The sequence below is a fragment of the Mus caroli genome, chromosome 11 (assembly GCF_900094665.2).
Source record: "Mus caroli chromosome 11, CAROLI_EIJ_v1.1, whole genome shotgun sequence".
Taxonomy (NCBI): Eukaryota; Metazoa; Chordata; class Mammalia; order Rodentia; family Muridae; genus Mus; species Mus caroli.
Genome location: NC_034580.1, coordinates 29,881,809 through 29,899,177, shown reverse-complemented (window position 1 = coordinate 29,899,177; position 17,369 = coordinate 29,881,809). Strand labels below are relative to the sequence as shown.

The following is a 17,369-nucleotide window of genomic DNA, read 5'->3' as shown; positions in this document are numbered from 1 at the left end:
AGCAATGCTAAGAGGATGTGCTGACAGACGAGTGTTGGGTGTGGGACAAAGCCAAATTCAAGGTTATCCGAGTTGAGTCCTTTTCCTTTTTGGGAGCCCATTCAAGGGGGGTGCTCTTCATTTTTGTATGGGGAAAAATACCAAGAGAAGCAGGAGTGTGGACCTTTGAGAGTTAGCTTTGGTGTGAAGAGCAGAGAGCTTGGATCAAAGCTAGAGTTCATGAGAGGCCTAGGATGAAGATACAAATGGAAAAGCCAGCATGTGATTACACAATATTCCTAATCTCTAGGGAAGTGCGCTCTGATGGAGAAAACAGTGTGCCATTCAGAAGTTTGAGTACATGGAGACAGCTAAGATGTCAAATGTGCTAAGAGTAGAGAATGTGCCCTCGAGAGTGAGAAAGTGGGCAGTGGTCTGTTACATAGGAGAATGGTCCAAGGTTCTAAGAAGTACAAAGTTCTGGGTTTTTTCAACCTGCATCCCTGGGTCTCATGTGTCCCAGGACCACTCTGAATGTGGCCTTGCACACCTATAGGGGACAGAAATCATGTGACAATGTCCAGAGGTTGGACAGGACATGCTCAAGTCTGCACCAGGAAAGCATAATTTTGACTTAGAAGAGCTGGGGACAGGCTTTAAAATGAAAACATGCCACTAAGCGCAAAGGAAGTAACCTGAATTGGGGGATAAGAATGAAAGCCTGGCATAAAAAGATCAGCCCAAAGCAAGCAAGGTATTGCATGTGAAGAGAAAACTGCACTTGCCCATGGCAGTGGAGAGCCATGGAGGTCAGGAATGGCCATGATTCGGGCTGTCCCTGAGAATGGCAGGACAGGAGAAGAAAGCTGTGGGAGCAGTCAGTGGGGGCTCACGGACAAAGACAAAAAGAACAAGGTGGTCAGAGAGACATGGAGGTTGCACCTCGGCAGCCAAGTTCCAAAACATGAAATGTGGGTGATATTTGGCTAGCACTGCGTCTCGGATAAAGAACTGGCAAGGCCGTGCTCAGAGAAAGTGCACGGGGTATGGGAGAACGATCACAGGAACATTGTCTATTATGGAGAAAAAAGCCGAGAAACCACAAAATGGCCCATCAATAAAAAACTGATTAAATAAACCGTGATACGGTCATAGAGTAGAATGCTCTTTGGTGATTAAAAAAGATGACGTGTAGCTGCACTCATTGGTGTGAAAGGAGTCCACGATTTATTATTGAGTAAAATTGGCAAGCTATGAAACCACATTTGTCGTGTAATACCATTTATCAAAATGACACCCTAAAAATGTCACTCGTATAGATGCTTCTAAGGAGACCTTTGAAGTGATGCTCACCCACATGTTGACGGGAGCCTTCTCCAGGAGAGAGGATCCCAGGGAATACTGGCTGTTGTTTGGGGGAAGGGATGCTCTTTCTTTATATCATTTCTGGATAGCATGCATTGTTCAGCCACCAATCACTAAGTGTCTAATCATTTGAATGTAAGACAATATAAATTCCTTAAAAAGTCAACTACATGGTTCCTGAATTCTAGCGAGGCAACCTCAGTCCCTACGTTGACCTTCGTTAGTCTCCACCTGAAGACCAGCCCACTCTGGGAGAATGTGAGGAGATTTTAGTCCATCAGGAAGAGAAAAGAGAAAGGATGCTCAGATAGTTCAGTGACCTTGTTTCCTCTTCTAGGGTCTTCCTGAGAGCCATCAACAAGTTTGCAGAAACCATGAACCAGAAGTTTCTGGAACACACAAGCTTTGAGTTCCAGGTAAGTGTGAAGCATTGGAGTTGTTCAGGGCTACCCTGGCACATTGGGCTGGTTCTTCATCCTCCACCATCACCACTACGGCAGAGGCCGTAGGTGTCTCTGAAGACATGCAGAAGGGAAGTGTGGAGAGGAAAGAAGACAATGTCTCATCTGACTGGGATATACACAACTTCCTAACTGTAGAATGGGTGGTGCTGCTGTTGCCTTTCAATAGTACTTTGTTCATGGGTTCCTAGGAGCAGCCAGTCACAGACACAAAAGTATAAAGCTTTCAAGTTTATCTCTGTGACTCCCCAATTTCTCCAAAAGTCATTTTGGTGTGTGTGCTCAGCCACGTTTTAGGGCCTCTGAGACATTAGGGCAGGGGTTGGGCTGTGTGATAAGAATGTCCCTGAGGTAAGTAGAGTAATGTCCTTGGCTGGACCCACAAAGAACATGTTCTTCAAAGCCTGATGGGAAAGTCTGTGTTACTGCCCATGGCTGCAGGAGTGAGAGAGAAGAAACCCTACGCCCCAGCCTGAGATGCCTCCTCCAGGAAAGTCCTCAACCCTTAGAGCTTCTGGTAACTGAGAGTAAGGGAATACTCACCTAGTACAGTACCTCAGGGTCATGCTATTCCTGCTCACCCATCTGAGACGCTGTGTTTCCATCAGCCTGGCCTCTTCAGCTCAGCAGCTTGGGTGGGCAAGGATGTCATTGCACCAGAGTGATAACAACTGTAAAATGCTAACTGCCCTCCCACCTCCGGAGACTTTGCCAGCCTAGGAGCATGCTGGGAAATCTTATCAGTCAGTTGCTGTTGGAATAGTTCCTCTTTACAGAGCCTGCCCTGCCTGGCTCCTCTTTGGAATTTGTTTAGTGACTCTGTAGTCACTGGTCACATCTAGGTCTCTTGATGTTTCTTTAGACATTATCTGTCGTTTGAAATCATCACTCTTATTCCTCCAATCCTGTCCATGTTTTCTTTCCTTCTGGTAAAATATGGTTACACAAGAGTAAAAAGCCTTGTGCTCATAGCCACTCTGTGCTTTGCCTGGTGGGGGAGGTGACACCTGAGCTGAGACCTGTGCCATGCACCTTCCTGGGAAGATGGGTTGAGCTCTCTTTGTTGGCTTTCAAGAATGACCCTCTTCTCTGAATGAGGTTCTTGGTCTTGCCTATGACCTTGCATTCAGCTCTGGGGACGGAAGTGACCAATGTTCATGATGACAAGAGTAACTGCCATAGTTTATATACCAGCTCATAAGAAGTCACTGTCACAGACATTCAGCTACCCTGCAAGTTTGATGCCACTGCTAGCTAGCTTCTTCTCTGAAGATGCAGGAGTGAGTAAGACCTGGAATCCATGAACAGAAAGCCTGACATCAACACCTTAATGCCTTTGGGGCTAGAAACTGTGCTGGCTGATGCTGCAGGTTTCCACATTGGACCATGACCACACTCCAGATTCAGAGTGTCACTATGGCCTTGGGTAAGGCTTTCTCTCCAGATGACATATCTTTCCCAGAGCAACGACACATGTCATGCTGGCCGTTTAAAACCAAGAGAAAGGTTTTTCATTTCCCATGCAGATAGTTGCTGTTTCCATTTGTTACAAGCCTGTTCAAAGAAATGGATATGTCCATGGTGTTTGAAGGGCAGCTTGAAACAACATACCTGGGGCCAGAGGGGCAGTGTGTGACCATCAAAGGCCAGCTGGTTTGTCATTTTCCCTGATGTCAGCAGTTCTAGCCTTCTGCTGTTCTGACTGTCACTCTCCTCCATGGTCTTAGGGAAGCTCTTTCCCAAGACAGGGTCAGCTCCAGTCCTCTAGGCCATTCTTTTCGGTTTCATAAAACGTTTCTGAAAGAAAAATTATATATGCAACATACCTAGGAAAGAGATGTGACATATATGCAAAGGTTAAATTTATGAATTGTGTGGTCTTAGGTAAAGTACTTCATTGTTCTGTGCTCGGTTTCTTCAATGTTGTATGCATATGCTGTTAGTGGCTGTTTCTTTAAGCAGCTATAAGGGTTGGGTGAATTGATTCATGTAGCTCACTTAGAATGGTCCTGGCAACAAAAGAACCATTTAATAAATGTTACCTGGTTAGCATCATTTTAATGATGGTGATGATGATAATGATGGTGGCGGTGGTAGTAACGGTGATGCTGCTGCTGCTGTTGGTGGTAATGATGGTAGTGGTAGTGGTGGTAATCATGCTAATGATCATAGTGATATTATAAGCACCAGGGCCAGGAACTCAGGTCAGTTCTTGACAGGCAAGCCAGCAGAGAAGCAGCTTTTTGATCCTCACAACATAGCCGGAGGCTGTCACGCCCACAGGCTTCTGTAAACTATGGAGACGAGCTAGGAACACAGAATCAAATAATTCTTTTCTAATGAGGCTTCCACAGATATTTAGTGAAAAGTACCCCAAAACTGGGTCATTTTTCAATCTTCTCTTTGTTTCCTCATCTTTTCCTCCCCCCTTCGAGAATGGATTTGTTCTTTGTACCCTGCCTGGAACACCCTCCTCTCCTTCTTGTGGGCTCATGTATTATGCATGTGATACCAGCAGGAGCAGCCTCTATCCTGGCTCCCTCTGTCCAGAGCAAGAGCAGGGGAAAGGAGATTAGCCCTAACCTCTCCTCTGAATGATGGCTTTGTGATTCAAAGGGCAAAAAGGCAGCAGCTCTATGGATGCCACTCTAGAGGAGCCAAGGCCTGGGCATTATAGAAATGGTGATTTCTGCCGGAAGCTAAGATCAGTGGTACTCTCTAGATGCTGGGACTCAATGCTCTAGGCTTCTTGTAAGGTCACATGGACCAGAAGAAGCTACGAATTCACCTTGGCAGGGTGAGAGTCCAGGCTAATTCACTTCACAGACTTGTACAATTCCACTCCTGAGCATAGACTCCAAAGGAAATTAGTGCCAAGGGGACATATGCATCCCCATGTTCACTGCCATGAGCACTTTGTGAGGAACATGGCACTACTCTCCATGTCCACCAATAGGGCAATGCGTAAAGGGAATGTCTTATATTCAGTGGAATACTATTCAGCCATAGAAGATAAAAGCCTACCTTTGGCCTTAGCTAAAATAGACCCTGAGAACATCATGTTAAGAGACATAAGCCAGACACAGAAAGACACGCACTTTGTGAGTTCATTCATATGTAGAATCTCTGAAAGCCAATTTTGTGGAAGCAGTAAGTAGAATAACAATTATGAGAGACCAAGGAGGGGGGGGTCAGATGGGAGATGCTGTTCAGCATCTACGAAGCTACAGCCATGAAAGAGGGATGCACCTGGTGTCCTTCACAGTAGAAAGCCTATGCACGCACAACAATGTATATCTTAAAGTGGCCAGAGGAGAGACTTTTGCCACAGAGAATTGATGAGTGTCTAGGTGGTGGATATTGGCCCAGGGATATACACGTATCTAAACTTCCCACTGGAACCTGTGACTTTATACCATGATGATGTGGCAATTCAATTCAAAGCCTTTTAAAGCAACAGAGCTCAAGAGTTAGATCAACTTGGCTCCCAAGGCCACATTAAGCAGTAGGACAAAGCAGCTTCATTCTCTGTGGTCCTCGGTTTTTTAGTCTAAATGTGGATAGAAATACAAATTTTGTCCCTTCTCAGAAGGATGTGATTTTTAAGTTACTTTTTCAATTATGTGTCTATACGTGTCGGTGTAGGTGTGTGTGTGTGTGTGTGTGTGTGTGTGTGTTACTGACAGAAAACAGAAAATTCCATCAGACCCACTGGAGCTGCAGTTATAGCCACTTATGTGTCCTGTGGATGCTGGGAGCTGAACCCAGATCCTCTGCAAGAGCAGCCCATGTCCTTAACAACTGAGACATCATCCCAGCTTTCTGGGGTTGGGGGGGGGCGGTTCATAGGAATACACGTGAAGTGTGGCCCTTCATTGTGAACTCATTCCACAAATACTGCTGCGACACAGCTAGGTCAGACTTGCAGTTGCACATCATATAGATCAAGGTGATCAAGAAAACGAAGTCTTTGCCTCTATGGCCTTTACATTTAGAAATGAAGATAGAAGGTAAATTCCGTAGTTTAAATGTGTCACAAGTGCTGGGGATCGTGTGTAATGAGGACGGATGCCAGCAGATCTGCTTCAGTGTGCAGTACTGGGTTAGGCTTCTGTAGGAATTGATGGCTAAACCTGTATTGCAAGAGTCCATGGGAGTTTTCTGGGCAGGATTTCCTCATTTAGTCCTTATAACTACACCCTTTGGGGCCCATTATCCTCATTTTCCAGGTGAAGGAGCCGAGACTCAGACAGGTAGGCTAGCATGCTCCTGACAGACAGTGGAAATGGTAATTAGATTGTAACCCTGAAAAGCATCCTGACAGCATCCACAATTTAAAAAAAAGAAGCAGCAGCAGAAGAAGAAGAGCCAACCAACCCACCAAACAAACAAACAAACAGCAAATGGCTGTACCTGTCTGCATCCTGTGGCTCTGTGGTTCTAGCCCTAGGAATGTACACCATAGATAAAGGTTCTTGTGAAGAAAGTGGTCAAGGGAGGGATGAAAACAGTAAGTAGGGATGAAGAAAGAGAAGTAGGACCAAACTATATGTCTATAAATAGGTTAAGTGTCTGGAATATGTCTATAAATGGGTACGGCTGAGGTAACCCTGACATCAGAATACTGTGTGGCAATAAAAGAGAGCAAAGCGGAACTGAGTTGCTCTTGGGGAGACACAATATAGATGGGTAAAGAGAAAAGCAGAGAACAGCACACTGGCTTTGTTGTTGTTGTTGTTGTTGTTGAAGATGCTTTTATATTATTAATCAATTTATTCACTTTACATCCTGATAACAATCCCCCCAAATAGCCTCTTCCCTTCTTCCTCCCCTTCTTCTCTGAGAAAGGGGAGCCCACCCTGGGTACAACTCTAGGCCTATGGAAGCTTTGGCTTTAAGCAGTTGTGACCTTGGCAGTGGTGCCTATCTATAGGCTGTGATGGACCAGCTTGAGTAGAACCTGACTGACTCCATGGCAGGGTGGTCCCTCTTACTGCCTGGTCTGTCCTTTTGCAAGTCAGGCCTGTGGCATCTTAAAACACTTTCCCTTGAGCTTCCAAGTTGCCAGACTGTGTTTTGCTACAAAAGGAGCTACTTAAATGTTGTTAAGAAAGGAGTAAGACCGGCAAGCTCTTACCATGGTTTGTGCCCTTGTGAGCACGGTGCCTCATGTTGCCTTTACTGCAGTCCTCTGCAGTGTGTGTCTGGTCACCCCAACTTTGCAGATGAGTTTGCTGAGGTGCACAGCCACTGTGGACCTTCATCTTTCTGGTCTGTGACCCATATCAATACTGTCGTCACCTGCTCATCCTTTTGAGTGTATGCACGTGTTGAATGATGACTCTGCTCTGTATCACCACAGCTGGGGGAGTGGATTCCGCCCCTGGCTTTCACACTCAGCAGCAGAGAACAAACTGGTAGAGGGAATGTTCCAGCCCTACACCCTCACTCTGAGTAGTTTTGGGCACACCAGTCTCTAGGTCTCATGTCCCAACCCAGAAGGTGCGATTCTACATATCTGGGCAAGCCAGAGAATTGGTACTTGTAGAACATTCCCAAGGGATGATCCTGATGGTTCTAGAACCAGGCATTAAGGCCTTCGTACAGAGGGGAAAGCAAGTGCAAAGCTTTAAAACAGAATGGATTGTGGGCTGGCTCCTGCCAAGGTGTCAGGTGGATCAGGGAGGGTACCCTGTGAAGTTCTGACTTCCTGAGCAGCCTTATCTTTCACACACCTATACTTTCAGGACAGTAACCTGCTCATCAGAGATCCCAGCTGGGCTAAGTCATTTGTCTTTTCACAAAGCAAAACAACAGAAGTGCCACAGCCACAAGAATCTAGCTCTAAAATTCTCCTTGACCAATCCCGTGGTTAGAGAGGGGAGGCACTGCCAGGGCCTAGAGAAATCCATCCATTGTTCCGGCTTTGGCCAGGATGTTAATTTCGGAGTCCGTGCCAGTTAGAAAATTGCAGAGCACACAATTAAACTGGTCTCGCCTCTGACTTTTGCCGTCTTTATAAATTATTCCTGTTAGCCGGCATTTAATGCGCCTCCGCTCTTTCAGACCCTCTTCATGACTGTTCTCTTCTTTTTTTTTTTTTCCAGCTGTGGAACAACTATTTTCATCTGGCAGTTGCCTTTATCACTCAGGACTCTCTGCAGCTGGAGCAGTTCACACACGCTAAGTACAACAAAATCCTGAATAAGTAGGTTGCATTCTTGGATTGTCTGAGAGCAGGGAGCTTCATGAAACACTCTGGAATAGGGTTAAAAGCTGCCATTTTTGTTCCTTGCAGGTACGGGGACATGAGACGGCTCATAGGATTCTCCATCCGTGATATGTGGTACAAGCTTGGTGAGTAGAGTCCTATGCCCAGAAAGGTGCATCTTCATGTGTCCAAGCCCTCCTAAGACCAGACCTCATGCTGTCTTTCCCAGCATATGTCAGTCTGTGCCTGTGTGATGACCCAAAGGCCTATGAAGTGAAGCAGGAATTTATGAGAGAGAGAAGGAGGCAGGGCTGGTGTGAGAATTGTTGTCATGCATCCCAGGAATGCTTGCTGCTGATTGGTGGTAGCTATTGTACATCCTGCTCCTTGGGTGATGTGATCCATAAAATACTTTCAAACCTCACAGGGTGGGAGAACGGATTCTCCAGGAAATGAGTCCAGCAGCTGCCCCTGTTACAGTGAGCTGCAGGGATGGCTTGTGGTTATTGTTGAAGGGAGGGGTGGAAGCAGAGGGACCTTATTGACCATTTTGTATGAGGTCTGACTAAAGAGATACTATTCAAACTTCATATCCCATCCTTTAGGACCACCCCTGCTTTCTCTTATTGATCAGGAAATCCAAAGGGGGAGCTGTTTGTCTGAGCTCAAACAGTTGGACTCTCGGGATGTAATTTTCATTCCAGGAGAACAGAAGCCAGTAATCCTGTTTATAGACCAAATTTGGGGTGAAAGATGGATGGGTGCGTGAACTGATGTCCACGAAGAATGAAAACTTCCATCTCTGACATTTGGCTTTCTCTTGATTCCCTGGTATACGATTGCCCTGCCCAAGCTTTAGCTGCTGGCCTTCTTTTGTAGAGGCATTTATAAGGGGAGGGGGGTGCCTCTCTTGGGTTTAACCTTGATGAACATCTCAGGCTTTGCTTCCTACTTCCCCAGAACCTTTCATATCTGCTGTTCCCTGTCAGATTTTCTGGATAACGTTTAGAGTAAGGTCTGATCTCTGGTAGGAGAATGTACAGTACGATGTGTCGATTGCCCAATCTGATTCATGTGGTTATTGGTGACAGCCCACTCCAGCTAAGACTACATACTTGATGAATGGAGGTGTGGTGTCACAAGTTGGATCACAAAGTCTAAAACAGAGTAAAGGGCCTAGGCCCAAAACAGACTGTCACAGCCCTGCCCAGAGCCTTGCTCAGTCGTGTACAAGCAAGCCTCAAGCAAGAGAATTTAACATCCCCTGCCCTAAGTAAAAGAAATAACACCTCTCACAAGGTGCCTATGAGGGTTACTAGAGTGAAGACTGGGGTAGGTATAGCTATGGAGGTCTACACATGCATGTGGTAATTGTTACTCCAATTCCTGCTCTGGCCCAACAAGATGGAACCTAATTGTGTTGTAGTGTACTGTACACCTTTGCCATCAAAGTTCACTTCAGTGTATACTAGTAAGGCCCCCAAAGTGGGCTCCAAGCAATAATCCTAAACAGTAAAGTAAGGAGAGCTATATAACCCATAATATATAACAGTGTGGGTACTGTCAACATTTGGAATAGGATAGATAACCTTTGGTTTTCCTAGGTACTTCCACAGGACCACACTGGAGAACTGGGGCATCTCCCTGGGCTCTATTCCCTAAGAGACTGGTGATGCTCTCCCCAGCTGTAACTCCTAAAACCTTGTCAGATATTATGACATCTGACAGGCCTATCTTCTTGTTGTGTGTTTTGTCTGGCTACTTTGGATAAGGAAAGGGCCATCAGAAGTAAGAAATACAGTGTTTCTCTTGCCATTTGTGTTAGTTGGCTTTTCATAACTATGACCAAAATAGCCAAGGGAACAACATGGAAAATTCCTCTACTTGGCTCATGGTTTCAGAGGCTTCAGTCCACCAGCCTCAGCGCTGTGAATTTGGAGCTGTTGTGAGATGGAACATCATGAGGTTCACCTCATGATGGAAAATAATTGAGTTGAGAGTGGCAAAATATAGGCCCACCCCAATACAGCTACAGACCCACTTCTCCCAGCCAGACCCTGCCTCTTGAAGTCTCCATTTCTTCCAGAAAAAAAATAGTCGACACCAGCTAGAAACCAAGACTTTAATTGTGGAGCCTGTGGGGGACATTGGGTGTTCAAATCCTAACATTATTATTTTGCAATAAGGCAGAGAGAGAGAGAGAGAGAGAGAGAGAGAGAGAGAGAGAGAGAGAGAGAGAGAGAATGCCAGTGTTGCCAGTGTAGACACATGCAAGAGCACAGTGCTGCGGGTCTGCTCCAGTACAGAGCACCAGTCAGTGGCTGCAGCTTTTCAGCTGCTTGCTATCTGGCTGGAATATAAGCCCATCACTACCATATCTTCCAAGGGTTTCAAAAGGAACCAAAAAATTAGATCCTGCAAGGCATTTTCCAGTGTATGAATATCAATGATGATTAATTGAATGTTTTCAAAATATTCCATGTTCTCAGCGATAGAACGGCTTTCTGGCTTGCACCCTTGATTTCTACCAACAGAGACTAGCTGAGGCTGCGGTGGGCCTCTGTTCCCTGCTCCACAGCCCAGGCTCTGCCAGAATCGCAGAACGAGGAGCTTTGCTTCGTTTGTCCCAAATGGTTCCACACGGCCTGCTCTCCTCTGAACATCCTTCACTGCATTGTTTTGCACACAGAAGATTTTATTTAGATATAGATTATGTTTTGGCAGGGAGTCTTGTACTCCCAATTATGCTGATGAATGAAAAGCTGTTACCAAATATTCCACCTGCTTAGAATCACAGACTGTCAGAGCTGGAAGGGCCCTTCAGAGAACATATTGCCCAGCATTTTTCAAGCATTTATTTTTAGCTGAGGGCCAATAAAAAGAGCTCTTGCTCGATAAGTAAATGGGATAAAAGTAAAAATATTATAATTAAGGTGATCGTGGGGCAGAAAGGCCACTATAAATGGCTTTCTGATGCCCCAAAAGACCCCTGAGGATAATTGGAAAGTGGATTTATATGCTCCAGCCCTTATTTTACCAGTGAGGAAGCCGAGGCTCAGAGAGGAAAAAGAACTCACACTTAGCCATTTAGTGGGTTAGAGGTGGAAACCAAACAAACATGCTGGCAGGAGTGCTTGCTCAGAGACATCAGAGCCTCTGCTGCTCAAAATGCCTGCAGAATGAATTAGCACAATTAAAAGACCTATCATCTGGAGGCTGCAAGAAAAGAGCCATTGATTGCGACTGCCCTTGGAGATGCTGTTTGCTGAGATAGCAAGGAGTTTCTGAAGAACAATTGTAAGAACAGAGAGGCCCAAGCCACCCTATGTGTCAAAGGGGGCTAGGTGTGGCCTCTGGCATTGTCATCTTAGGCTGTATTCCCACAGCACTCTGCTAAAGATCTTGTCCCAGAGAATGCCACTGCATTGGCCTTCCTTAGGTCCCCTTGTTCAGACAAATGATGTCTGCTGAAGGAAACAAAAATCAAAGGAAGTTTTGACAGAAGAACCACCCTTTGCCTCCTTGTCAGGCTTCAGGGGAAGAAGAAAGTACATCAGTCGAAAGGGGTTTTCTTGGTATGTACGTGTGTGCATGTACACACACACACACACACTCACACACACACACATACACACACAGCAGGCTTTCCTTCATTAGTGACATGGCTGCCTTCTTCCATGTCTCATTCAGGATTAGGAGCTGAAATCTGAGGCAGGGAGGACGAATGGCTGTCTCATTGACATCCTACCCTGTTGCTCTGTGGGATTCTGGTGTTAGCACACTAATGAGATTAGCTTGATAATCCACACCAGGCCCAAGCTCTGAGTTCATTAGGGACTGGTGTACTGAGACCACTACACAGCTAATGATGGGCTTTAAAGGGCGGCTCACTGAATAGCTGAGCTCTCTGGAGCAGCCTTCGCTGATTGCCCATACAGTAGCTATCCTCCTTTTCTTCCCAGCTGAGTGGATGCTGATAATGTTCTTGTTTGTTTCTTTTCCTTTCCTTTCTTTTCTTTTTTTTTCAGCATTGCAATTTGCTCAGCTAACAATGTCTTGGAGTAGGTGGCGGCCATGTGACCCACATCCATCCCATGAAAATATCTGCAGAGATATACTTGTATGTCTTCAGCAAAGTATTTCTTCAAAGAGCGAAGGGGAATGGAGGAAAGGGGAGGGGCTAGAAGTAGGCTCAAGAGCATAGTGCTTCATTATTCTGTCCCTCTTTCTTTCTGGAAGATGGTATGATGGCTGGAGAGGCAGTAACTGTCTTGATGCCTTAGGGACAGCCCCAGGCATGGAGATGGTTCTAAGATCCATCCTCTGTGATTCACAACTCCAAGCTGACCATCTTCTGAGGTTTTCTTAAGGAGGAAAAATGAGGGCTTTGGGTTAGCGTAGGTAGCCAGATTTCCATTTCACCCCTAACTCATAAATCAACTAATTTGGCTCTCTGGTTTTATAGGTCAGGAGAAGCAGAAAGAGAACACCCAGGGTCAACAACAAATGGTTCCTTGAGCAGCAGTTAGAAGAATTTGTCTTTAGATTCCAACTCTGATGTTCGTATGAATAATTTTTTTTCCCAAAGAGTTACGATTTCAAATGATGTGAAAGAGCCAACTAACTATGTTTTTCAGAGTCTACAGATAATGAGTAAATCATCATGCATGTTAGTATTTGAAATTGTGCTTTAATGCCAGCAGCAATCATGAGGCCCAGCATCAGGATCTTCTTCTCATTAGGACTATCCGCAGCATCCATGTGATTATAGAGAGCTAATTGTAGAGCTCAGCTCAGGCTTGAAGGTTATTTAACATTCATTCTCCTGGGTGTATGTGTGTGCATGGTCGAGTCTATGCTGGTCTGGGAGAGGAGCCCTGTGGTGGGAGTTCTTGGTGAGGAAGACTACACATTGTTAGGAGCCCAGCCGTTTACCGGCTTCTGCAATTTTGTGTTTTGGAGTCCTGGACTAACGCCAATGGTATAGCATTCTAACACTGGCTTTCTGCTTGGCATCTGGTAATGCTTGTTTTATTAAGTGACTCTGTATTTAATCTTTCCATGTTCCCTTGGTTTAATGTCCAGATTATGTGTAAACAGTCACCATGGGAAAGAAAGACAATGGCATCTTGGCCACATGTGTAGGATGGCCACTCCCAGCAAGTGCATGAGAACAACCGGGCTGTTTCTCTTTATACATCTCCCGAGAAGCCAAGCATTGTGCTAAGCTCCAGAAAATAATAGGAAGGTTTAAGGGAACTAAAGCACAATTCGTACTCTATAAGGAAAAAACCACTAACTAGGTGGGGACATTTGGAAGATCGCTGTTTAAAGTGAGTGATATGGCACAGAAACCATGAGTGCACTGTAGTTGTCTTCAGACATACCAGAAGGCATTGGAAGATTCATTGACAGATGGCTGTGAGCCACCATTTGTTGCTGGGAATTGAACTTATGACCTCTGAGAGAAGAGCAATCAGTGCTCTTAACCACTGAGCCAACTCTCCAACCCAGAAACGGCTCTTAAAACACATCAGAGAGTAAGTAGTCCACATCAGAGTTGAAGCAAAGATTGCAGCAAGGTGAGTGTTCCAGGAAAGCAGCCTGAGCAAACACACTTCTTAGACAAGCTGGGATGATAGACTTCCCAGAAGAAACATGGAATGGGGTTAGAGAGCACATCCATACATACATCTGTACGAGTAATAGAAAATATTGAGCACAGTTGTGGGAAGACTAACTAACAGAAGCAGTGACCATGATACCTTAAATGGCAAAGCATATACATGTGAGCAAATTAAGGATGCTTGTGGTGAGAGTACCCTGGATTATGCAGATGTGCCTAATATAATCATAAGGTCCTCAGCTGTGAAGATCGAGGCAGGAGAGTGAGAACCAGAGATATCTGAGGAAGATCCAGAGCTGCTATAAGGATGAAGGTGGGAGGCCATTAACCAAGGAATGGAAGGAGGCTGTAAGGGCTTGAAGGGGGCAGGAAAGTAGAGTCTTCCTTGGACTTCTGAGCTCATTCGCGTATGTTCGTACATCGGCCTTTTAGTACAGTGAAACCCATTTTAGACTTCTGATCTCCAGGAGGATGAGGTAATTAATGTGTTTGAAGTTATCAGTTGGAGGTGACTGATGACATCAATAGCAGGAATCCAGTCTAAGCTAGTGATGAGGTTAAAACTGAAAACAGGCCAGCGACAGAAACCCGGTATCACTGACGCACCCATAGTACTGAGGAGTTTACCATTGGTCTCTTGATTGCATCTCTTTAATTAATGTCTGCAAAGGTGCAATAACTATAGAATAGAAACTTGAGGCACACAGAGTGTCTACAAGGACCCTGTAAAGTACATTAGTCATGGTCCACCCTAAAAGAAAGAGCCAAAAGCTCTTCCTTCTATAAACCTGTCCTATTGAAACAGAATATGGGTCATGTATCTTGTTTTAAACGCTGTAGTATCTACATTAACAGATTGTTTACAAGGCCTGGACATGGTGGTTCTTGTGTATAATGCCAGTACTTAGGAGGTGGAGACAGGAGGATCGGGAAATTGAACTTAATCTTCAACTACATCGGGAGTTCATGGCCAGCATGGCCTATAGGAGACCCTGCTCTAAATGACAAAGAAAGGGAAAAAATTAAAATGAGCAATTAATTAGTTTTAACTCCACAAATGTACATTATAATAGGGTTATATACCAATAAACTCATCATAAGTTAAAAACATTGTAGGTGGAAAATACATTCCAACCCCCTCACCCAGCTTAATAGCCCCCCACATTGGAGTGTTGGCTGCTTTTCTCCTAGTGGTGAGGCTGCTGGGAGCTCTCTGCATCAGCCTGACATCAAGAGAGAAGCCTGGATGGCATAAAAAAAAAGGATCCATCTTCAGAAATCAAAATACAGAGCTGGGATTGGAGCTCAGGGCTAGAGTGCTTGCCTGACTTCTACAGGGCCCCAGATTTGATTCCAGCACTGAGAAGAAATAATACATTTCTTTTTATCAGTAAATAAATATTTATAAATAAATACAAATAAAAGTCAAGATAATTTTCATAAAGTACATTTTTTGTACCAGTGTATAGCTGAATATCCTAAACGTAATCTTTTTCAAACTAGGAATGGTCTCTATTGAACTTCACATTCCAGAGTCTTTGTAGACCAGGCTGGCCTCAAACTCAGAAATCTGCCTGCCTCTGCCTCCTGAGTGCTGGGATTAAAGGCATGCACCACTATGACCAGCTCAGCATAAAACATTCTTAAGATTTAAAAAGAAAAATGTATTCTTGTGTAGACTTTTGTATGCTTAGAGTACACTTACCTCTGGGTAGCCGTACCTCAAGTGTTCAAAAGACACATGGCTCACAGCATTTAGATATAACCGTAGGGCTCTAAAGATTGCCTAAGAGTTTACTCTCAGGGGGACATGTGGAAAGGGACTCAGAGTGGGGAGTGAGGCTGCTACCATGTGTGAAAGACCAAGAGAGAAGAGGCAGGGTCCACTGGGAGGCAGAAGACAGGCTATGGAGGGAAGGCAGGTGCTAGGGGTAGATTGGGCATAAAGAGGCCTCCAGTCAAATTTGCACACATCTGTGGGGGAGGACTAGACTGCATTCAGTGGGCTTAAGAACAGTATGGAAGATTGTGAGCGTGATAGCAGTGGAGGAAAATTTACCCCAATCCTCTCCCTGGTTAATTCTTTGCAATAAAAGTGAAGTAAAGTTTAAATTAAAAAGTTGAACACTCTGTAAGTTTCCATGAAAAAGCTCACTGGCTTTCACATCGTGGAATGTTAGTTTTTCATCTGCTCTTCTTCCTAGAACCCAGTGTAGTGCTGAGCCCTCTCCACACACCATCTTCCCTCAGGCACCAGACACTGAAAAGTCCCACGTTTCCATTCTCCCTTTCAATCTTCTATCATGTACAATGGGATTCTGTAGGTAAGGGGGTGTTGAGTGGTGTGCTCAGTGCCACAAAGCCATGGAGTAGAGTGCTGAGACCTGGCCAAGGGCATTAGCCCCAGAGACTCCATAGGCCTGAGAAGCAGGACCAGGCATCTTCCAGTGCTGTGGGATGCTTTTCCAAGCTGAAGGTGAAAAGATATATGCTTCTCCCTTTGAACAGAGTGAGGCTTTCTTTGCTGGTAAGTCCCCAGGAGGTCTAGCAGACTCTGGCATCCAAAAAAGTCATAACCTGCCCTACTGCTGTACATGTTGGGGACTGTGACAGCATGTAGTGAACCTTATAGTTCCACCCACTTCTGTCCTGTATCAGCCTCCTGAGATCAGCTTCCTTCTCAGACAGATCCCCACAGATTCCCTATCATCCTTTTCTTGCTCATTCTCCTAGTGACCTCAGATTCTCAGTGTTCAATTGAGTGCGTGCCCTGGGGCAGGACACACAGGACTCCTTTGCATCCATACCTAGACTTTTCCTGAACTCTCAATACCAACAGGCCCCGCCCGGCACTCCTAACTGACATTAGCTAGCCGGCTGACATTTTAAACGCCTTTCCTAATTGCTGTCTCTACCCAGTGATATCCAGCATCTATTATATAAAAAGAACCCTCAAACCAATACCTGTCCTCATTTTCCTCCCCTCATACAGCAAGCAGCAGGTGTTTCTTGAACGAGAATTCTTTTTTTTTTTCAGAATGAGTTTCTATTCAATTAGCTACAAATGCATTCTCTCTGTGAGTTTGTGTGTCTATGTATATAAAGATATACAAATCCATGCACTCAGTTATTTAAATGAAAATTTTCAACGCACTATTTTTTTTTAAATAAAGGAATAAAAATTTCTTTTTGGATCAGTGTAAGTGCCATTGTAATCATGGTGTATTTAAAGATCAACATTTCCCTTTCTCCTCTTTCTCCTGTCTCCCAAATATCTCAACAGACTACAGAGAAAACAGGTCAAAAGTATCTAAAAATCCCCAGTCCACAGCGTGCCCGTCCTTTATTTTAAAACATTTTAAATATATCCCTATCGCACTGGTGCCCGCTGGTCTTCTACAGGCCTTTGTTGCATAAGCAACATCCGCACTCACAGAGGTGGCTTATCTGACACTTCTAATTTACCCTCTGCCTATTACTGCACTCAAGTTTGAATTTAAAAACCCTCCTGTTGTTTGAAAAAGATCTTGAAGGACGAAGTCAGAAACTTAGGTTAACAAGTCCTAGAGACCAGGTGAACTAGGTAAGAGCATGTTCCTTTTGTCTGTTTGGGTCAAAATGGGGGACTGAGGCTCAAGTCTAATCCAAATGCCTTCTGTGATGGGGCCGATGGCTCAGGAAAGCACGCCTATGCTGCTCAGCTGTGCCTGACTTCCTCATCTACTTC

At 44.9% G+C, this 17,369-nt stretch overlaps 1 protein-coding gene across 1 annotated transcript in view; it reads left to right on the top strand.

Annotated features, from left to right (window-relative positions):
* Dock2 (dedicator of cytokinesis 2) overlaps positions 1-17,369 on the top strand; it is a 558,039-nt gene that overhangs the window by 482,113 nt on the left and 58,557 nt on the right. Inside the window, exons 30-32 of the mRNA XM_021175778.2 lie at positions 1,682-1,760; positions 7,913-8,013; positions 8,104-8,162. Of these exons, the coding sequence (XP_021031437.1) occupies positions 1,682-1,760; positions 7,913-8,013; positions 8,104-8,162 (239 nt within the window). The remainder of the gene's footprint in view (positions 1-1,681; positions 1,761-7,912; positions 8,014-8,103; positions 8,163-17,369) is intronic.